The sequence below is a fragment of the Tyto alba genome, unplaced genomic scaffold (genome assembly GCF_018691265.1).
Source record: "Tyto alba isolate M040663 unplaced genomic scaffold, T.alba_DEE_v4.0 Super-Scaffold_40, whole genome shotgun sequence".
NCBI lineage: Eukaryota > Metazoa > Chordata > Aves > Strigiformes > Tytonidae > Tyto > Tyto alba.
The window spans coordinates 51,009,139-51,030,483 of NW_024881316.1; the positions used below are offsets into that span (position 1 = coordinate 51,009,139).

General features: G+C 66.6%; 3 protein-coding genes across 5 annotated transcripts; all 3 read left to right on the top strand.

Annotated features, from left to right (window-relative positions):
- Positions 1 to 1,144: 1,144 nt before the first annotated feature.
- Positions 1,145 to 12,774, top strand: LOC116965195 (uridine-cytidine kinase-like 1). Of its 2 annotated transcripts, XM_042803218.1 has the most exons (14): positions 1,145 to 1,449; positions 2,065 to 2,171; positions 2,250 to 2,420; positions 2,972 to 3,043; positions 3,329 to 3,518; positions 3,610 to 3,671; positions 4,132 to 4,148; positions 4,894 to 4,992; positions 10,535 to 10,628; positions 10,739 to 10,801; positions 11,015 to 11,137; positions 11,215 to 11,322; positions 11,413 to 11,569; positions 11,723 to 12,774. In XM_042803218.1, exons 1-14 carry the CDS (start codon positions 1,167 to 1,169, stop codon positions 11,794 to 11,796), a joined length of 1,620 nt encoding a protein of 539 aa, XP_042659152.1. In that variant the 5' UTR covers positions 1,145 to 1,166; the 3' UTR covers positions 11,797 to 12,774. The 2 variants fall into 2 exon arrangements, with proteins under 2 accessions (XP_042659152.1, XP_042659153.1); XM_042803219.1 differs by lacking the exons at positions 11,413 to 11,569; positions 11,723 to 12,774 and having other exon boundaries at positions 10,739 to 10,857.
- A 487-nt stretch (positions 12,775 to 13,261) lies between these two features.
- DNAJC5G (DnaJ heat shock protein family (Hsp40) member C5 gamma) lies at positions 13,262 to 15,453 on the top strand. Its single transcript, XM_042803248.1, has 4 exons — positions 13,262 to 13,486; positions 13,712 to 13,925; positions 14,006 to 14,159; positions 14,731 to 15,453. Exons 1-4 carry the CDS (start codon positions 13,374 to 13,376, stop codon positions 14,811 to 14,813), a joined length of 564 nt encoding a protein of 187 aa, XP_042659182.1. The 5' UTR covers positions 13,262 to 13,373; the 3' UTR covers positions 14,814 to 15,453.
- A 1,243-nt stretch (positions 15,454 to 16,696) lies between these two features.
- Positions 16,697 to 20,407, top strand: TRIM54 (tripartite motif containing 54). 2 transcript variants are annotated; one of them, XM_042803306.1, is made up of 10 exons: positions 16,697 to 16,952; positions 17,216 to 17,388; positions 18,102 to 18,273; positions 18,364 to 18,459; positions 18,548 to 18,781; positions 19,113 to 19,135; positions 19,284 to 19,408; positions 19,708 to 19,809; positions 20,018 to 20,056; positions 20,281 to 20,407. In XM_042803306.1, the coding sequence occupies exons 1-10, from the start codon at positions 16,785 to 16,787 to the stop codon at positions 20,289 to 20,291; spliced, it is 1,143 nt and encodes a 380-aa protein (XP_042659240.1). In that variant the 5' UTR covers positions 16,697 to 16,784; the 3' UTR covers positions 20,292 to 20,407. The 2 variants fall into 2 exon arrangements, with proteins under 2 accessions (XP_042659240.1, XP_042659239.1); XM_042803305.1 differs by having other exon boundaries at positions 18,102 to 18,459.
- Positions 20,408 to 21,345: the final 938 nt, after the last annotated feature.

Genomic DNA, 21,345 nt, shown 5'->3' on the forward strand with positions numbered 1-21,345 from the left:
CCCTCAGCAGGTTTGCAGATGATGCCAAGCTGGGAGGAGCAGCTGTGCACCGGAGGGTCGTGCTCCTCTGAGGTGCTGAGGGATCTGGACAGGCTGGAGAAATGGGCTGGCAGGAACCTCCTGAAATTCAGCAAGGGGAAGTGCAGAGTTCTGCCCCCGGGGAAGAACAACCCCATCGCACCGGGAGGCGCTGGGGGCCCCCCAGCTGGGGAGCAGCTCAGCAGAAAAGGTCCCAGGGGTCCCGGTGGACACCGACTTGACCATGAACCAGCAACATGCCCTTGCTGCAAAGGTGGCAAATGGTGTCCCGGGCTGCATTAGGCGAAGCGTTGCCAGTTGAGGAAGGTGATAGTCCTGCCCCTCTGCTCAGCGCTGGTGAGGCCGCCCTGGGAGTGCTGCGTCCAGTTCTCCCCAGTGCAAAGGGACCTGGACATACTGGAGAGAGTCCGGTGAGGGGCCACCAGCCACCGAAGGACTGGAGCATCTCTGCTGTGGGGAGAGGCGGGGGGAGCTGGGGCTGGAGCAGAGGAGGCTCCGGGGGGTTGAATCCATGTCTGTAAATACCTGCCGGGAGGGAGCCAAGGGGACGGAGCCAGGCTCTTCCAGTGGTGCCCAGTGCCAGGACCAGAGGCCACGGGCACCCGCTGGACCCCGGGAGGGTCCACAGTGTGGGAGTGAGGGGGCCCAGGCTGCCCGGCGCGGCGGTGGGGTGCCCGTCCCGGCGGTGGGGTCCCCGTCCCGGCGGTGGGGTCCCCGTCCCGGCGGTGGGGTGCCCGTCCCGGCGGTGGGGTGCCCGTCCCGGCAGACTCTGGTCGCGGCCCTGGGCAGTGGCTCCGGGAGGCCCGGCTGGAGTGGGGGGCCGGACAGGGGGACCCCGGCAGGGCCCGGCCTCCACCGGTCCCGTGGGCTTTGGGCACGGGGCTGTGGGAGCGGCGGGGCTGGGGAACGATCCCGGGCGGGGGGTCCCGGGTGGGGGGTCCCGGGGGGGGGTCCCGGGTGGGGGTCTCGGGCGGGGGTCGCGCCCCGCCCCCTCTCCCGGTGGGCGCCCCACGGGTCCCCGGTGCGCGAGCGGGGCGGGGCGGGGCGCGGGGGCCGCCGGGAGCCCTGCGCGGCCGCGGCCCGTCCCGGCAGCCCCCGCGGCCCGTCCGCACCGGCCCCACCGGGAGATGGCGGCGGCGGGCGCGGAGGAGCGGCGCGGGGCGTGGGGCGCGGCGGGCCCGGAGCGCGGCCCCGGCCCCGGCCCCGGCCCCGGCCCCGGCCCCGGGCCCGGCCCGCTGGGCTCGCTGCTCAGCCGGCTGCCGCTGGCGCCGTCCCCGCGGCGGCGGACCGCCAGCCAGTGCAAACCGGAGCCGCCGCTGCTGCGCACCAGCAAGCGAACCATCTACACGGCCGGGCGGCCGCCCTGGTACAGCGAGACCGGCGCGCCCGTGGACGAGGCCTTCGTCATCGGTGAGCGGCGGGACGGGGCCGGGATGGAGCCGGGATGGCGGCCGGAGCGGGGACCGGGGACCGGGGCGGTGGCGGGACCGGGGAAATGATGGGGCCGGGGGAGCGGGGGGACCGGGGCTGGGACCGGGGAAACGGTGGGGTCAGGGGAGCGGGGGGACCGGGGCTGGGACCGGGGCTGGGACCGGGGAAACGATGGGACCGGGGAAATGATGGGGCCAGGGGAGCGGTGGGACCGGAGCCGGGGAAGCAGTGGGACCGGGGAAATGATGGGGCCCGGGGCTGGGACCGGGGAAACGATGGGGCCCGGGGGAGCGCCAGGACCGGGGAACTGTGGTGACCAGGGAAATGATGGGGCCGGGGAAGGAACAGGACCAGGGAAACGATGGGGCTGAGGGAGCGGTGGGGCTGGGGCTGGGACCGGTGAAATGATGGGGCCAGGGGAGCAGTGGGGCTGGGGCTGGGACCGGTGAAATGATGGGGCTGGGGGAGCAGTAGGACCGGGACCGGGGCTGGGACCAGTGAAATGATGGGGCTGGGGGAGCAGTAGGACCGGGACCGGGGCTGGGGCTGGGCTGGAGCTGCAGCCGGGGGACCGAGGGGTGTCCCTGCCCGCAGGCCTGTGCGGCGGCAGCGCCTCGGGCAAGACGACAGTGGCCACGAGGATCATCGAGGCGCTGGACGTGCCCTGGGTCGTGCTGCTCTCCATGGACTCTTTCTACAAGGTGAGGATGGGGGGCTGGGGACGGTGCCTGTGGGTCCTGGGGGGCCGGTGCGGTGCTGAGCGGTGCCGGTGCCCGTAGGTGCTGGACGAGGGGCAGCAGGCGCTGGCAGCCCGCAGCGACTACAACTTCGACCACCCCGACGCCTTCGACTTTGAGCTGCTCGTCAGTGTCCTCCGCAAGCTCAAGAAGGGCAAGAGCGTGAAGGTGCCGGTCTACGACTTCACCACGCACAGCCGCCGCCGCGAGTGGGTGGGTGCCGGACGGGAGCCGGGCTGGGCCCCAGGAGGGCAGGGTGCCGTGGGGAGAGCCCCCTGGGAAGAGGGGGGATACCCATGGGGCGGGGAAAGGGCGTGTGGGGTCTGGAAGGGTAAAGGGAAGGAGGGGCTGGGGGCCGTCGGGTGCAGGAGGGTCGTTGTGGTGGGGCTAGGGGCATAGAGGCAGGGCGGGGACATGGAGACGTGGGGATGGATGTGGAGAGAGGGGCAGCGCAGAGTTCGGGGAGAGGCTGTGGAGCATGGAGGCGTGCAGTGAGGACAAGGGGGAAGGCGCTGGGCAGAGGTTTGGGGTTTTGGAGCGAGGCTCGGGGTGCTGGGTCTGTATAGGGTTGGGGTATCGAGTGCAGGGGTGAGAAAAAGGGCCCTTAAAGGTTTGGTGATGTAGGGTGGTTATGGGGCATCCTGGCCACGTGAGGCGAGAGCCTGGCGTGGGTCAGGGTTTGAGGTGCTGTCTGTGCCGAGTGTTGGCGTTGCTGCGGTGTGTGTGATGGGGGGAGGGCGAGCACGGCTTTTCTCTGCCCACAGAAAACGGTGTATGGGGCCAACGTCATCGTGTTTGAAGGGATACTGGCTTTTGCCAACAAGGAGTTGCTGAAGGTATCGCTGCCTGATGCGGCTGGTGGCCCGTCCCGGTGCGTGGCGTGGGTGGTGTGCCACGGGTGGGACGGATGCTGCTGGGGCCGAGTGATGGCTGAGGGGCTGCGGAGGGAGAGGTCGCCCACCGCTTGCTGGCAGAGCACCCCCGTGTCAGAGGCTTTTGGGGGGCAGCACTGGGTGCCATCGCTGGGGGGTCAGACCTGGCTGGGCCATGGGCGAGGGGAATGAGGCAGGTCCCATGCTGGGGGGCTGCATGGGGGGTGCTCACCCCTCCCAGTTTTCCAGCTCCTGGACATGAAAGTGTTTGTGGACACGGACTCTGACATCCGGCTGGTGCGGCGGCTGCAGCGTGACATCATGGAGCGAGGGCGTGACATCGTGGGCGTCATCAAGCAGTACAACAAGTTTGTGAAGCCAGCCTTCGAGCAGTACATCGAACCCACCGTGCAGGTTGCCGACATCGTGGTGCCCAGGGGTGAGGCTACGCTGAGCTCGCCGGGAGCGGGCGCCCTGGGGTGGGTGTGGGTCAGCGGGTGCCTGACCCAGCTTCTCCGCTCCCCTGTCAGGTGGGGAAAACTTTGTGGCCCTGGACCTCATTGTGCAGCACGTGCACAGCCAGCTGGAGAAGGTGAGGTGTGGGCCGATGGATTGTGGCTAGCGCGGGGGAGGAGGAGGGGGACTCTGGACACAGAGGGGAGGTTGAGGCTGCTCACAGCCCTCTGCTCCTGGAGCAGGCATAGGCTTTACGAAAGGTCTGAGCGCAGCTCTCGGGGCAGACGGGGGGGCTGGGGAAATGGAGACGGGGCTGCACACATCACCCGCCCTTGCAGTGATGCCTGGCACTTGCAGTCTGGCTTGGCCTCGTTCGCCTTCTGTCCCAGCCAGCCTTTTGTGATCTCAGCCATCCCCACCTCGCTCGCCCCTGGCTGCGTCCCGGCAGCCCGCCCCTGCCTCCCAGCTGTGCCCAGCGGTGGTTTTCCTGCTCTCGGTTCGGCCCCAGAAGGGGTGGCTGTGCCTGGGCAGTGCAGTGACCGGGTGTCCTTCCTTTCCCCTTCTGCCACGCTGGATGACGCGGCTCTACCACCCAGCGCGAGATCACCGTCAGGTACGTGGGGACCCTGCTAGCCGCAGAGGGGCCGGTTCCTGGGCTGGGGGTGGAGGGCTGCCTCTTCTCTCTCCCTGCTCCCAAAGCTCTGTGGAGATGCCCGCACGTAGCTGCTCCTCCTCGACTGCTGAAGTGACTCCCAGGCGTGCAGCTCCTTGGGGGTTGTCTGGCTGTGGCTGCAGGCTCCTGTATGGCCCATCCCACAGCAGCTATGCTGGACTTGTGTTGCTGCGCTGCTCCTGTCCCTTTCTGGAGCCTGGTTCCTGCCCTGAGTGTTGGGGTGCCCTGGACTGCTCCTTTCTATGGGAGAGGTGCCCTGGACAGTCCCTGTTCTCTGGGATTTCATGTAGTCAGCCTCAGCGGGACAGCCTGCGCGCTTCGGTGCAGCCCGGGCAGCCCTGTCCCAGAAGCAAAGTCTGGCCCATGTGGAGCTGCTCCTCCTGCTCCCCGGGTGCTGGCAGAGGACTGTGTGTGCAGCGGGTGCTGACAGCTGGATCTGTGGCCAGGGGAGGTTTTGCCCCGGTTTTATGGGGTGGTACTGCTTTGGGATCTCATACCTGGTACCAGACGTGGGGCTTTCCTAGGGAGCAGGGCGGGAAGGCTTTCTGGTGTCCAGCCCGTGCGGTGGGTTCTCCCGGCGGAGCCTTCCTTCGGCCGGGGGGCCGTGTCCCGCTCTGAGGGGGCCCAGCGTGGTGGCTCTGTGTGCGTGTGCTGTGCAGCTCTGATCGCTGCTTCCCTGTTACAGGGCAGCTCTGGCCTCTGCCCACCAAGGGCAGCCGCTGCCGAAGACGCTGAGCGTCCTGGAGAACACGCCGCAGGTGCGGGGCATGCACACCATCATCAGGTAGGTCCCTGCCTCCTCCGGGATTTCCTTCTCACAGAAGGGCTGTTCTTAGGATCACACTACAGTGCCTGGTGTGAGTTTTCGCTCCTCTGCCCTTAGGGCTTCTGACACAGGTGTGTTACTGGAGCAGAACTGTGGGACAGAGCTGGTTGTGGCCTACAGACTTTTTTGCCAACAAGACCTTGGCACATCTGCCCTGGGGTGACTTTTGAGCCACAGGCGGGCTTTTCTTCTGATGAGAGGAGACTGGTTAGCTCTTTCCTAGCTGGAGCACAGGCAGAGTATCCGGTGGGATGGGGTGGGGTGCCCTTCTCTTGAGACACTTGGTTTTAGAGCCAGTTGATGGAAGGGACCCTGGCTGCTGCTTCCATATCTTTGCAGCTCACTTGATCTTTTCATTTCCCGCCGATGCTCCTTTTTTCCAGGTTACAGTAGTGTTAGTGTAGGGCCAAGAGCTGAATCCTGTGGGACCACTGAGATGTTCCTTGTTACTGCAGAAGCTTGCAGCCTCTGCGTGCATTTGTGTCACTGGGTTGTAAAACAGAAAGGGGATGCTGAGCTCAGCAGGGCTCTTCTCCTGTGCCTGCTTACACGGTGGCTGGCTACCAGCACCCATGTGTTGGTTTGGAGAATGTAACCTCACGACCACACGCAGGCTGTGCACTCCTTGTAGGAAGCAAGGTGTTCCTTCTCCAGGCTCCTCCGTGTCTCCTCCCTGTTGAAGTGTAGACCCCAAAGGCAGTCTACAGCAGTAAAAAGCCAGGTGATGCACCTCGCTGGGTGATGTAGCACCGCTGGTGCACTGGGCAGAGTCCTGTGCCAGTGTCTGAGGCCCACGTACCTCACCCCTAGTAGTTCTGAGTTCAGGTCCAGCTAAGGGAACTTTAGAGCAGGTATCACCTTGCCCCTCCAGCATCGTGTTTCTCCAGTGCTCTGGCAGTGGCTTCCTCATGGCCTGAGCCAATTTCTCTAGCTCATCGGCTGTCTGTGCACTCTGAGGGAATTCCTGGGGGAGCAGCACCTCCAGAGGCTGAGTGTTTGCTTGCAAAGGAGCAGTCTTCCCTTTTCCTGGGGTTATGCGGGGAGAGAAGAATGCAAGTCTTTGTGCAGCAGCCCACCCCACCTCTGGCATTCCTGTTCACAGGCTCTGGCACTGACCTTGTACCTACAGCTCCTCCTCTTCTCTCGGGAGAGCCAGCAGCAGGACACCGGTGTGTGCTGCTCTCAGATGAACATGAGCCTGGGCTAGTGGGGGCCCCTGGCTAGTGCCAAGGGCTGGGTTTGAGCAGCCCTTGTCCAGAAGGGACAGCACTGTGGGCAGGTGCTGAATCCTCTCTCATCTCTAGCTCCCGTTCCCATCTTCCTCCTTGAAGTCTGCATCCTTTTGGCTTCCCAGGAACGGCTGCTTGTGCCTCTGCCTTTATGCCACAAGCGTCTAATAACCTTAATCTGCTTAGAGTTAGGAGTTTGTTCAGCTGCCTGGGGGAGGGAGGGGATCAAACCCATGCAGGCTGTGGTTGGAGTCCAGCAGCACCGCTGATCTCGAGTTACCGTGCTTCTGGAGCCGGCCGGAGTGAGCGGCAGGGCTGCGGGAAGGCGGACTTTGCCTCTTCCAGATGGTAAATGAAAAATACCACATTTATGAGGGGCGTTGACTTGGCCTGTCAGCCACCCCCTCAAATCCTGCTGCAGCCCAAGAAAGCAAGGAAAGCTGAGACAGTGCTGTTACTAAGATCTCTAAGCTGCAGAACTGTTCTGGTGAAAAGTTCCTGTATTTGGTGACTGCAAGGCAGCTTGTATTTATGGCGCTTGTAGGTGATACTTGGCAGCGCTCATTTGCTTCTGTGTGACTTCAGCACGGTGTGGAACTGTTAATGGTGGTCGTGTGTGAGCCTCTGGGCTTCCCTCTGCTCCAGAGGCACTGCTCCCTGCCTGCTGGTGCTCCCCTGGGCTGCCTGGAGAGGTCCAGACTGCTGGGGTATCGAATGCATGCCTTTTGCCAAGCTTCCTGCACCTTTGTGCATGAAATTACTGTGTCTTGGTAAGTCTGATCTCCCAGCTTCACTCCGGCTGCCGCGGTGCCATCAGCCCCGTTCTGCAGTGGTAACGTGTGGAGTGCTGGTGGTCCCACTGGTACTGCCTTATGGCGTGCCTTGGCACACCAAACCTGGCATTTCGGGGTGCACCCGAGAGCTGTGAACCAGGATTTCCCTCCAGCTGCCCTCTTCCCATCCTGCCTTTCCCAGTGCAGCTCCCTCGGAGACAGCCAGCCTGTTGATCTCAGCTTGCCAGGCTGCTGCCGGCCAACGTCGTTTCCCTGTTGTTCAATATTGGAGGCTCTTCTGTACCTCAGCCTTCTGTCTCTGACGGCCATCCTGGAAGATTATTTTGTGGCAGCAGATGAACATCTCGCTGAGTATAGTCATGGCAAATCCAGGCTTGGCATCCCAGGGAGAAGTGGTTTCCAGAGTGATTTTCTGCTATTGTGGAGAGGCGGAAACTGAAAAACTGTCCTGCACTAGAGTAGCTGAATGATTCTGCTCGTGATCAGACTGAAGATGGACAGTGTAATAAGAGTGAGGGTTACGTTTTCCAACTTAGAAGACGCTTCGGTGTTGGGTCCAGATTGCCAGAGTCAACGGGAGCGTTTCGTGCCACCCGTCAGGACTCGGCAGCGCCTGAACAGTCCTGCCTGCCCCCAGCAGCCCTGAAGCATCTGGGGCTCTCTCTGCCGCAGGAGAGCAGCATTTCCTTTCCACGGCTTGCATCCTGGTACCCCGCGCTCGTGGAGGGGCCCCGGCACGTCCCCTGCGGCACGGCCTGTGGGTGGCGTGGGTCACCCGCCTCTCTTCGCAGTTTGCTCTGGCCTGGGCCTTTGGACTTTGCGCTCTGGCAGGACACGTTGTCCTGCGCTGGAGCCGCCCTTGGGAAGCGCGTGGCTGCCGGTGCTTGGGTGGGGGGCAGAGCGAGGCGCTCCCTGCGTGCCGGGAAGCTGCCGGTGCCGGAGAGGGTGGTTCAGACATGAGCCCCGTGCGTGCTCCAGTTCCGCGGGTGCCTGAATGCGATGGGTGGCTTTCAGCTGCAGACACTCCTGCGGGGGAGCTGAGCCCGACCCCGTGTTCAGGCTCCCAGCCAGAGGCTTGCTGGTCCCTGTCAGGCTGCCCGGTGCTTTCCTGCCCATCTCCTGCTGAGAGTGCCTGGGAAGGTGGGGGTCGCCGGGAGCCGCTGGCTGCCGTGCCCAGCTGTGGGCTCCCAGCTTGCGGGGGTGCCCGTGGTTCGGCTGCCCCGCCGCTGAGGGACCTGTCCCACCCAGGTCAGGGGCTGGCTGGGGCGGACGACTGCCCGTCCGTGGCAGAACGGCGACGTGGACGGTGCGGGGCTTATCGGGGCAGCCGGCTGGGAGAGGCTGCCCACCGAGGCAGGGCCGCTGCCGGGCTGCGTGCCCAGAGCTCTGGGGGTGCCGGGGGCCCCCAGAGCTGCCGTGGGTGAGTGTGTGGGTGAAGCCCGCCCGTGGGCCCTGCGCGCGTGCTGACAGCCCACGCCAAAGAGCTGTAGGCAGGGCACCTGTTTCTTCCAGGCCAGAACTGATTTTCCAACTTCTCTGGGAGTCCCCTGCTGTCCCCAGGCTTGTTGGGAATGTCCACGTTGGTCAGGTTTTCTGGTCACTGCAGAGCTCTCGGGTGCGACCTGCCCAGGTCTGGCTGCAAAATTATCTCAGGGTAGTAGCGACTGTTTATCCTTCTCCTGAGCACTGTTGGCTGGGCTGTCTGTCATCGTGGTGAGATGTGAGAAGTGGCAGATGATGTCTTAAAATACAGAGTAAAAATATTCAGTATCCTTCTGCCTCTTCTGGACTGTTGCCAGTTCCACCTCTTCCATCTGGAAACTGGCAAATGTCTGTAGGGTTTCTTTGTTCCTTACGTTCTCCAGAAAATACCGGGGGTAGGCGCAGGCTACACTGCTTTAGACAGAGGTCACAGAAGAGAAAACAGATTTCAGCTGCATTTTGTTAACCACAGTCCTTTGGTGTCAGTCTGCCTCTCGGTGATTGTTCAGCCAGGGAGCCAGAACCTTGTTCTTGGCAGTTCTCATTAAAGTGGCACTTACATTGCAACCTGCTATTTACGCTTTTGCCAAAGCACCCACAGATTACAACAAGTATAGATGGACATCAGTGGGATCTTTAGGGTCGTGTTTTAAATGACAAGCAAATCTCTGACTCTCCTCCTTTTCCTGCCGAGTGACTTCTTGCTGTAGGTACTTTGCCTCCAGGCTCCTGACACTGACAGTGCTGGTGGAGGAGCTGTCCTGCTCACCTGAAAATACCCTCTAAGTGACATGGGACAGGGACCGTTGTGCCTGTCATGAAGTGCTGTACGTGCTCATGTTACTGTGCTTTGAGAACCGTCCGTTGCAGGAAACGCGAGGTTTTGTGCAGCCGTTTTCTTTTGTGTGATGAACGAGCTAGAGCACAACACGTATGTGTCCCAGTTTCCCCCTCTGCCCCTGGCACTGGGACTAGCGCACGTACAGTTGGCTTTGCTCCTCCTGAGGGAGAAGGGGAGATTTCCTGTGAATTACAATCCCATTGTGGTTTTGCTGTGTTTTCTATTTATTTTATTTCTTGCTGCCCTCAGCACTTCAGTGTTGTGATGAGATAACACCAGGTATTTCAAAGTCTCCCTGGTTCCTGGCAGCAGCTTATCTCCGTACATGAACGGAGAGCTGGGAACGTGTCGGACGTTTTCCCGTTACCAGAAGGAGCAGCTCCTGGCTGCGGTGTGGTCTGCTCTCTCCCACCCTGGGCTGCTCCCGGCGCTGTCCTGCCGTGCCCCGGCCCGCCCTGGGCGTGCTGACATTCCGCCTTGTGCTCCCCTGGTAGGGCCCGTGCAAAACGCTTCCCGCTTGCTCCCGAGTTTCTGTTGCCCCGCGAACCGGTGGTGCTGCCTGACGTTCCGCTGCTCCCGCCTCCTGTTTTTCTCCTGGCTCTTTCCACGCAGTCAGCAGTTACGTCCTAAATCTCCAGCTCTGCAAATCCTCAGCAGAGATTCAGCAGCGATTAGAGGTCGTGCTCGGATTGAGTAATGCCGTGGCTCCATGCTTGCTTCTCAGGCACCTGCCTCATCTCTGTACATCTGCGCCAGGCTGCTGCTGCTGTACTCACTTATCCCTCCTTTTTGCTGTTGGCTTTATTCACTTTGCTAGTCTAGGTAGCCCACCGCGCAGTCAGCTCTGAACTGTCCCCTGTGTCCTGGAGAGGACGCGTGTCATCCTTCCACTTTATCCGATCTGCGTGGTCTGCTGCAGGCTTTATATCCCACTTCCAGGGGAACTGAACGTGTTTCTTGACTTTGTGGTCCTTTCTAGATGGCGCCCTAAGGTCTTCAGCAAGCCCTGAAACATCAGTGGTTACTTACTGTAGGTTCCAGGTTCCCACGGCCTGCGCTCTCTTCATGCCAGCCTTTCTCTGGAGCCCTGCTTGCCGCCTGCGGGGTGGACAGGGACTCTGCTCCCCTCTCACATGGGTGACCTCCCTCAACAGGAACAAGGACACGACCAGGGACGAATTCATCTTTTACTCCAAGCGCCTGATGAGGCTGTTGATCGAACATGCCCTCTCCTTCCTGCCACTCAAGGTGAGCGGCCGCTCCTCGGGTGCCGCTGCAGCCATCCTCTGCCCCCCGAGCCCCCGGGCCACCCAGGGGCCCGGCTCTGTCCACGCTCCCTTCTCCCTCCCTTTCTGCAGTCGGTCACGGTGGAGACGCCCCAGGGGACGACGTATGAAGGCAAGCGGTTCCACAGGCAGAGGGTGAGATGTCGTCCTGGCCCCTTTCTCCCCGTGAGCACGTGGCTGCCCTGGCTCAGGTTGGCGTGGACTGGGGAAATGTGGCTCCCGGGGTCCGTCCCTGTGGAGACGAGCTGCTCGGTGGGGCTTGTTCCCCTCTCCCGTGGCGCAGGAGCCTCCGGCGCGGCCCCTTCCCCTGCACGGCGCCAGGCGAACGTGTTCTTGTCCCTCCCCCAGATCACCGGCGTGTCCATCCTGCGGGCCGGGGAGACCATGGAGCAGGCGCTTACGGCTGTGTGCAAGGACATCCGTCTGGGCAAGATCCTGATCCAGACCAACCACGACACGGGGGAGCCCGAGGTGAGCGGCCCCCGCCGCCCCGGCGCACAGCCCCCCGGCACGGCCAGCTGGGTGCCCACCTCTCCTTCCCTCCCCAGCTCCACTACCTGCGCCTTCCCAAGGAGATCAGCGAGGACTACGTCATCCTCATGGACAGCACCGTGTCCACGGGGGCCGCGGCCATGATGGCAGTGCGGGTGCTGCTGGTGAGGGGCCGGGGGTGGCAGGGTCGGGGGGCCGGGGGGTGCGCGGCCCTCCTGGCGCCGGGCGGGCTCTCACGGCTCTGCGTGCTGCAGGACCACGACGTGCAGGAGGACAGGATCTTCCTGCTGTCGCTGCTGATGGCGGAGATGGGGGTGCACTCCGTGGCCTACGCCTTCCCCCGCGTCCGCATCATCACCACCGCCGTGGACAAGAGGATCAACGAGGAGTTCCACATCATCCCGGGCATCGGTGAGGGCAGGCGGGGGCGTGCTGCGCCTCCGGGGCCCCTCGCCCCGGCAGCCTGGGGGGTGACCCATGGCCACGCTGAGGGGTCCTTGAGGGGGGGGAGATTGCGGTGGGGCTGGTGCTGCCATCCCCTCACTCTGTCCCCTCCTCCTTCAGGTAACTTTGGGGACAGGTACTTTGGCACTGACGGCCCCTCTGCCTGGTGTGAGAATGACGGCATGGACTGCTGAGCTGCTGGCTGGCCACGGGGCCACCAGCCAGGCTGGCTGCAGGGCCGGCCCCCCCCCGCCTGTGCCCCCAGGAGGGGCTCCGAGCTGCCAGCCTGCACCCACCCCCCCGGCGCTCGGGACCCTCGCTGCCGCCTCTCCTTCCACCCCCCCCAGGGGCGGCCGTGGCGGGGCCGATCTTCCTCCACCGAGGGAGAAGACAGACGGCGTCTCCTGCGGCTGCCGGGGAGAGGGGGGCCGTTCCTCGCCTCCCGAGACCTCCCTCTGCACCCCAGGCCGGCCGTGCCCCCGGGAGGGAGAGGTGGGCTCCGCAGCCTGTGGCTGAGGGGCCAGTCACCCCCTTCCCTGGGATGAAGCGGGGATGGGGTCTGGTCCCCCTCGAGGCTTCCTCTGGGTCCTGGCTGGGTGCTGAGCAGGCTCCCTTGCTGGAATCTGTATTTATTTGTATTTATTTGAGCAGCTGCCCCCCTGGCTCTCCTGCAGGGCAGGCTAGCTACTTGAAAAACATCAGGGATTGGGGATCTCCTCAAGGAACCACCTTGTCCCCACCGATCTGACACTCCATTGCCTTCCCGTCCCTGGCTGGCCCGGCCGGTGGCCCCGGGAGGGCCGGGGCTGCCCTCGGCCCCGTGCCGGCGGGACGGTTTGATATTCAGACGCTCTCCCGGTAGCGTCTCGGCCCCTGGGCAGCCGGGGCCATCCCTGGGGACCGACCGGCTCCCGGTGCCCCGGGGCGGGGGGGCGTGGGGGCGGCCGTGCTCTGCCCAGCCCCGGCCGCCCTTGTTGCTCAGGTTCTTTGTAAGGGCAGCAGCGGGCGCGGGATCAGCTCTGGCGCAGGGGCTGGGGTCCTGGGGCTCCCCCCACCTTTGCTGCCTGAAGACGCTCCGCTGCCCCCCCCCCCCCCCCAGCGTCAGGGTGCTCCCCGCTGCCCCGGCTGCCTTCGTTTTGTACCCCAATAAAGGTGCAGCGTGACCCCCCCCACTCTGGGCTGCCGCCTCCTGCCCCCTCCGCGGGGTGTCACAATGGGGGGGGGGGGGGGTGTAAAGGTGTCACTGTGTACGGGGGGGGGGGAGATAGGGGTGTCACCGCAAACCGGGGGTGCCGGGGTGTGCGGCGGGAGTGTCACCGTGCGGGGGGGGTGTCAGTGAGTACCGGGGCTTCCGGGCTGTGACAGGGTGTCACCGCGTCCCGGGGGGGCCGGGCCGTGCACCGGGGCTCCCACCGCGTCCCGGGGGGGCCGGGCCGTGCACCGGGGCTCCCACCGCGTCCTGGGGGGGCCGGGCCGTGCACCGGGGCTCCCACCGCGTCCCGGGGGGGCCGGGCCGTGCACCGGGGCTCCCACCGCGTCCCGGGGGGGCCGGGCCGTGCACCGGGGCTCCCACCGCGTCCCGGGGGGGCCGGGCCGTGCACCGGGGCGGGCCGGGCCGCCCGGGGCCGCGGGACCCGGCGCCTGCGCAGAGCGGCGGCGGGCGCGGGCGGAAGCGGCGGCGGGCGCGGGGCAGGGCCGGGCCGGGGCGGTCGGTGCCGCCGTCCCCCTCCGCTCCGCTCCGGTGCCGCTCCGGGCCCCTCCGCGGGGCGCGATGGCGGAGCCCGGGCGGCCGCAGCGGAAGCTCTCCCGGGTCGGCGAGAGCCTCTACCGCGTCCTGGGCCTGCAGAAGGGCAGCTCCCCCGAGGAGATCAAGAAGGCGTACCGGTACGGGGGGGGGGGGGCCGGTGCGGGGGGGGGGGCCGGTACGGGGGGGGGCCGGTACGGGGGATGGGGGCCGGTGCGGGGGGGGGGGGGGGCCGGGCGCGGCGCGGGGACCCCCCGGGGGGAGCGCGGCCGCAGGGCGGGGGGGGGGGGGGGCGGATCGTGGGCGCTGCGGGGGGGGGGGACGGGACCCCAGCAGCGTGCGGGACCCCCCCCCGTGCCCCGCAGGAAGCTGGCGCTGAAATACCACCCGGACAAGAACCCCGATGACCCGGCGGCGGCCGAGCGCTTCAAGGAGATCAACAGCGCCCACGCCACGCTGAGCGACGAGGACAAGCGCCGCCTCTACGACCAGTACGGCTCCCTCGGCCTCTACGTGGCCGAGCAGTTCGGCGACGATGCGGTCAAGCATTACTTCCTCATGTCCAAGTGGTGGTTCCAGGTGAGCCCCGTCCCGCCGCGGGAGCGGCTGCCGGCGCCGCTCGGGGGGGTCTCACCGCCGCTGCCGCCCCCTCTCCGCAGGCCCTGGCTCTCTGCTGCGGCGCTCTCACCTGCTGCTGCTGCTGCTGCTGCTGCTTCTTCTGCTGCGGGACGTGCTGCCCGCCGAAGGAGGACGAGTCCTACAAGTACGTCGACCCCAAGGACCTGGAGGCACAGATGCACGTGGAGGACGGCGGTGAGTCGGGCCGTCCGTCTGCCACAGGCCCCAGCGGCTGAGAGCGCCCGGCTCTGTCTTGCGTGGGGCTCACGGGGAGCTCCCCGCGTCTCACCTTACGCGGGGGATGGAGCTCTGGCTGGAAGCTCCGCTCGGGCGTCGCTGCGGCTCTTGCTCAGCAGCCAGCCTGCGGTGTTTCCTGCCCGGAGCAGGGCTGGTGACGGTGACAGCGGGAACCACTGCACAGGGCAGGGGGATGCCTTCTCCCTCCCCGTCTGCCCCTGAGCAAGGGCTCCCTGGAGCCCCTGTACAGCCCTGCCCGTTCCCCCCGGGGCACAGAGCGTGGGGAGAGCAGCCGTGCTCCAGGCTGGCTGCGTTCCCTGGCCGCTGGTCGCTCTGTGACTACGAGGACTGCCACTGGGTGATTTTTGCAGGTTTCCGTGCGGCACTGCTGCGTGGCTGTGCGCTGGCTAGAGCTTTGGGAGCCTTGCTCTGCGGGAGCCTTCATGGGGGTGCTGGAATGTTCCAGATAGCTGCTCGCCGGCGCGATGGGACAGGGCTGAGGCGCTGATCTGCAGCTCTTCTTTTCCAGATCCGCAGATACCTGTTGCGGCGCAGCCCCTGCCTGCCAGGACAGAGCCCTTGCCGGCTGTCAGCACCAGGACCGATGCCTGAGGCTGACCTCAGTCCCGCCGGCTCTCCGAGGACGCGGGGCACGGATCCTCCTTTGGGACTGTCACTTTCCGGGACCCCGGTCACGCCACCTGGGGTGGCTCTTCAACCTCAGGGTGGCTAGAATCTCAGGTTAATTTGGCCAGCATCAGCGCAGAGGCTCTTCTGCCCCTGCTCGAGCTCCAGGGCAGCGCCCATCTCCCAGCACTGGTGGTGGCCTGGAGTCCACGCTGCTGCACCCCATCCCCAGTGCCTCGCCTGCTGCTGTGCCCCCCCCCGGGCACCAGCAGCCGGCCCGAGCAGCCGCGAGCAGAGACCTCTCCGGGCTAGGCTCTGTAGCTTACGAGAGGTAGTTGAGCTTGTCCGAGACCATTAGCACTGTAACCTCTGGGGCCGGGCTGAGCCCGCTACCTGCCCTCATGGGGACCCTCCTGATGGGTGCTGGGTGCCAAACGCTGCTCGTGGGGTTGGGGTGCCACCTTCTGTACCCCCTTCCTCTCTGCCCTGCCGTGGCTCCGGGGCACTGGCTGCACCCCACGCTCGCTGCTGCTGGCAGGCTCCCTGCAGGGCTGGGCCCAGTACAGGCACTTTCCTTGGGTTTGTATAGGTTTTATGGGCACCATTAAAGGACGACAGGAGGGGAGCGCGTTCTGATGTGGTCTCCTGTCAGGGGCTGCCTGAACACGCTGCAGCGGGATGTGCCCCTGCCTGGCCCTGCCCTGTGCTGGGGGGGCTGTGGCCGTGGGTCCCATGGGGGTGGTGGGCTGAGCGGCGTGTGGAGTGGGCAGGTCGTACCCCTGGTGTGGCTTTAGGGGGTGCTTTCCCACATAGGGGGAACAGCGTCACCCTGTGCCCTGTCACCTTCCTGCAACAGCTCTGTGTCCCCCTACCAGGGGGCTGCGCTTTTCCCCCTCCTCACAGCTGCGCTGCGTAGGGCAGCAGCATCCTGGTCCCACTGGGGTGTCTGCAGGGACTGTCCCCGTTCCCCCCACTGCTGATGTGCTGTGCAGCACCGTCCCCATCTCCCTGCAGTCTCGGGGGGAGACGGCCACCCTGGGCAGGAGCAGCTCCCCTGGCCCTGCAGCTCTTCCCACAGCCCGTGCCAGCTGGCAGCTCAGTGCGTGGGTCCTGCCCCACACCCCTGCTCCTGCCCTGCTCTTGGGAGCTGTGGCCCTGCCGAGGGCCAGCCCTGGACTGTGCTGCCCCATCCCAGAGGGGAGAGGGGCAAAGGGGGGACGCAGGGAGCCCTTCGCCCTTCCCTCCCACACCCCCAGGCAGCAGCCTCTGCCCGCAGGTGCACAGGCTCTGTCTCACCCCCTAAATATAGCTGGAGAGTCAGGGCAAGCAGTGGGACCGGGGTGTTCCTGGCACCAGCCTTCTCGGGCGCCCTTCCATGCTGCTGTCCGGGGGGGGCTGGCGCTGGACAGGGTCTGTGGAGCCTGGGGGACCCCAGCCTGCACCCAGCCCCTCTGCCTGCAGGGGAGGGCACCCACCTCCCACCCGCAGCCCAGCAGCTCTGCCCTCCCCAGGTGCGGCTCCGGGGACCCCACGCCAGCCTGCCCCAGCCCCCGGGGTCTGGCGGGACCCCCCAGCCCCTCGCGCTTCCCAGGCAGGAGGCGGTGGGCAAGCAGCGCTGCTCGTCCCTGGGGGTCTGCCCAGGCCGAGGGCTCAGGGCTGGGGTGGGATGGGGAGGGCTGCCCGGGGCGGAGGGCGCATGGCGCAGTCCCCGCTGCCCCGGGCTGCGGGTCCCGGGGGTCGGTCGGTCCCGGTGGGGCCCCGCCGTGACTCAGTGTCACCCGACGCCGCCGACAGCTGCGACGGCCCCGGCGGGGCGGGGGCGGCTAAAATTAGCGCCGTGCTCAGCCGGGGCCGGGGCTGGGGCCAGGGCAGAGCCGGGCACCGGGCAGCCGGGGCCGGAGCCGGAGTGGGGCCGCGGTGGGCAGAGCCGGGCCGGGCCGGGCCGGGACCGCGGCGATGAACTTCGCGGTGGGACTGAAGCCGCTGCTGGCGGAGGCGCGGAGCATGGAGAGCCTGGAGAAGCAGCTCATCTGCCCCATCTGCCTGGAGATGTTCACCAAGCCCGTGGTCATCCTGCCCTGCCAGCACAACCTCTGCCGCAAATGCGCCAACGACGTCTTCCAGGTGCGCCCGCACCGGACCTCCCGGCGCCGGGGGCGGGGGGCTGGATCCGGGATGAGCTGCCGGGGCCCCGGGACGAGCCGCTCTCGGAGACGGCCCGTGTCGGTACCCGTGTCCGTGTCCGTATCCGTGTCCCGATGCAGGACACCCAGGCCGGGGGAGGGGGGGCCGGGCCCCGCGGGGTCTCGCTCCCGGCGGCAGATCCTGGGTCGGGGGGCTTCGGGGGTACCTCGGCCGTGACCCACCGCCTCCCCCCCCCGCCGCAGGCCTCCAACCCGCTGTGGCAGTCGCGGGGCTCCAGCGCGGTGCCGTCGGGGGGCCGGTTCCGGTGCCCGTCGTGCCGCCATGAGGTGGTGCTGGACCGGCACGGGGTGTACGGGCTGCAGCGGAACCTGCTGGTGGAGAACATCATCGACATCTACAAGCAGGAGTCGGCCAGGTGCGGGGATCCCCCCGCCACGGGGCCGTGGGGACCCCACGGGGGAGCGAGCCCCGTGGGCGGAAGGGAGCCCGGGGAGGAGGGCTGCAGGCACAGGGCGGGGGGGGCGATAACAGGACCCAGGTGGGGCTGAGGGTGCCCCTGGGGACTGGGGGTATCATTGGGGGCTGGAGGTGTGTCTGGGAACCAGGGGTGTCCCTGGGGGCTGGAGGTGTCGCTGGGGGTAACCTTGGGGTCTGGGGGTGTCTCTGGGTCCCAGGGGTGTCCTTGGAGGCTGGGGGTGTCCCTGGGGGCTGGGGGTGTGTCTGGGGACCGGGAGTGTCTCTGGGTCTAGGGGTGTCCCTGGGGACGACAGGTGTCCCTGGGGGCCAGAGGAGTCCCTGGGTCTGGGGGTGTCCCTGGAGGCTGGGGGTGTCGCTGGGGATGTCCTTGGGGTCTGGGGGTGTGTCTGGGGGCCAGGGGTGTGTCTGGGTCTAGGGGTGTCCCTGGGGACCACGGGTGTCCTTGGGGGCTGGAGGTGTCCCTGGGGGCTGTGGGTGTCCCTGGGGGCCAGAGGAGTCCCCGGGTCCGGGGGTGTCCCTGGAGGCTGGGGGTGTCACTGAGGGTGTCCTTGGGGGCCAGGGGTGTGTCTGGGGGCTGGGGGTGTCGCTGGGGGTGTCCCTGGGGGCCGGGGCCCACCAGTGGGCAGCGGTGCCCGGCCCCCCTGCCCGCAGGCCCCTGCATGCCAAGGCCGAGCAGCACCTCATGTGTGAGGAGCACGAGGATGAGCGAATCAACATCTACTGCCTGCGCTGCGAGGCGCCCACCTGCTCCCTCTGCAAGGTCTTCGGGGCGCACAAGGACTGCGAGGTTGCGCCGCTGCCCGCCGTCTACCAGCGCCAGAAGGTGAGTGGCCCCGGGGGAGGGAAACTGGCAAGGGGCTCTGGGGGGGCTGCCTGCCCAACGGACCCTCACACCCTTCCCATCCCACCCCAGAGCGAGCTCAGCGACGGCATTGCCATGCTGGTGGCGGGGAACGACCGCATCCAGGCCATCATCACGCAGATGGAGGAGATCTGCCGCACCATCGAGGTGGGGGGTTTGTCCCCAGTGCCGTGCCGGTGGTGGGGATGTGGCGGGGGGGGGGGGGGCAGCCCCTCTGAGCCCCGTGGTCCTGCAGGACAATGGCCGGCGGCAGAAGCAGCACCTGGGGCTGCGCTTCGACTCGCTGTACAGCATCCTGGAGGAGCGGAAGAAGGAGCTGCTGCAGAGCATTGCGCGGGAGCAGGAGGCAAAGGTGCAGCGCGTGCGGGGCCTCATCCGCCAGTACGGCGACCACCTGGAGGCCTCCTCCAAACTGGTGGAGTCGGCCATCCAGGCCATGGAGGAGCCCCAGATGGCCGTGTACCTGCAGGTCTGTGCAGACGGGGGCCACGGGGGTGCAGGGGGACAGGAGCCTCCAAGGGGTCTGCGGCTGCCCCCCGGCTGTGTTGAGGAGCTGGGCAGGCTGGGACCCTCCAGGGGGGGTCTTGGACAGCTTTAAGGCTCTGTGGTGGGGCCACAGGTCCCTGTGGGGGCTTGGGCTGTCCTGCAGGGATGTGCAGGGGGGCTGTGGTCACTCCAAAGGATCCGGGGCTGCCCCTGGGACGTGCTGGAGTGGGGCTGTGGCAGGGGTGACATCTGGCTCCTGGGGTCCCCGGTCCCATTGCTCCAGGAAGACACTGACCCCCTCCTTTCCTCCACAGCACTCCAAGGAGCTCCTGAAAAAGTGAGTGGGGATGGGAGGGGCACAGGGCTGGGGGCAGTGGGGGCAGTGGCAGGGTGGGGGGCACTGCTGTGACTGGCCGTGGCTGGGGGTGCGGCAGCCCCGTGGGTGTTGAGCCCCCGCAGCCCACGGGGGTCTGCCCGCCCTGCAGGATCACGGACATGTCCAAGGTGTCGATGAGCAGCCGCCCGGAGCCTGGCTACGAGAACATGGACCACTTCTCGATCAACGTGGACTATGTGGCGGAGATGCTGAGGACCATAGAGTTCCAGACAGGTGCTGGCGCCAGGACAAACGCTGCTGTGCCCGGGGGGCACGTGGGACTGCCCAGGGCACCCCTCCACCTCATGCCCTGCATGGGGATGCGTCCCCTCGTGCACAGGAATGGGGTTGTGTGGTCCCTCGGTGCTGCCCAGGGGTGCTGTGGTGTCAGGCCTGCCCTGTGCCCCTTCCTGGCTCGTGGGCTGCTGTGTCCCACGCCAGGGCCAGGATCCTGTGTTGGGCTGGTCACGTCCCTCATGGGGTGTCCCCGTGGGGGGGGAGGGCCCCAGCTGACCTGTCCCCCTGTCCTGCAGAGCCACTGGGTGAGGATGAGGCGGACGGACCGGGGGACGGCAGTGAGGCTGTGGCAGATGAGGACCGGCTGGACAGCCTGGAGGTGCCCGAAGCCGTGGAGGGTGAGTCCCTGCCGTGCCGTGCCATGCTGTGCCATGCCGTGCTGTGCTTGGCCCCAGGGCTGTGGGGGCAGTGGGGTGCGGGGGCTGGGGCTGCCATGCCCACGGCGGGGGGGCTGTGCTGTGCTGTGCCCAGCGCCGTGGCTGCGCAGGTCCTGCAGCGTGACGGGGTGGCTCCGTCTCCATCTTGTCCCCCACTTTCCCTCTGCAGATGTGGGGCCGAGGCAGAAGCCGGCGAGCTCTCTCCACGGTGAGACCCCCACCAGGACTGAGGCGGGGGGGGGATTGGGAATGGGGCCAGGCCATGGGGTGCCATGGGGCAGAGGAGGCATCTCACGGGTACAGATGGGGATGGGGACGTGGGGTTCACACCTCGGGGCCTCCCAGGCCACCCCTGTCTCCCTGCCTGCAGGGGCTGGGGTGGGGGTCTCAGGGGTCCGCACCACGCGGTGCTGAGGCCGGTTTCCCACACAGGTCAGCACTGAATCAGTGCCACGGGGAAGCATTGGCACCCACCGGCTCACCACTGTCCCTGGTACCCCAGGGCGAGCGCCAGCCCTGCCGCTGTAATTCCGACATTAAACTGTGTGTGAGGTTGTCATCTCCAGCGTGGTGCATGGGCACAGGGGCTGTCCCCCACACAGCCCCACACTGGCTCCAACAGCAACTGGCCCCACCGAGCTGGGCCCCAGCCCCACCGCCCCAGCAGTGCCCCCAGGACCCCACACGAGGGGCTGCAACCCTGGGGAGCCCCGGCGCAGCTCAGCTCCGGCAGCCCAGGGTGGGACTGCAGCCAGGAGCTTTGCACTTTGGACCTTGCAAGTGGGGCTCTGTCCCCTTTCTGGGGGTGAGGAACTGCATCTATCCCCCCCATCCCAGCTCCACCAGTGCCCCCCAGTTCTGCCAGCCCCCCCCGCTGGGCTGGACGCCGTCTCGGCAGCACCATCCCCTGGGTGCACTGAGCAAACAGTGCTGGGATGAGCTGGCTGAGTACACAGCCAGGAGCGCCACGATCAGCGCCGGGTCGGGGCCTGCGTCCCTCGCCCCGCCAGCTGGGCCCCCCAAGGTGGGCCACGGCAGTGCTGGCTGCGTCACCCACCCTGTCCCGTGGCGTCACGGGTGATGCAGCAGATGATGCACATGGCGAGGGGCTCCTCGTGGGGCCAAGGCTGGGGCTGAGGGACCACAGGGGTGTCCCCCACTGCCACCTCTCCGTCCCTGTCAGGGCATGGCAAGAGCTGGGACTGGGACATCAGCTGGGCCCCAGTGGGGTGCCCAGGAGGCCATGGGTGCTCTGGCAGCTAAGTAGACCCTTACCCTGATGCCAGCTGGTTTCTGGCCCAGCCTGGCTCCCAGGGAGCAAACAGGCAGGGGCACCCAGCCAGGCAGGGGACACGGCGGGGACAGGCGCTGGGTTTGTGCAGCCAGGGGGGAGGAAGCCCCTCAGATGCCTCTTGGGGTGTGGGGATCTAGAGCCAGATCCCCGCCTCGGGCCACAGGGACAGTGCAGAAGCTGGTGACACAAGCTGGGGCACAGGA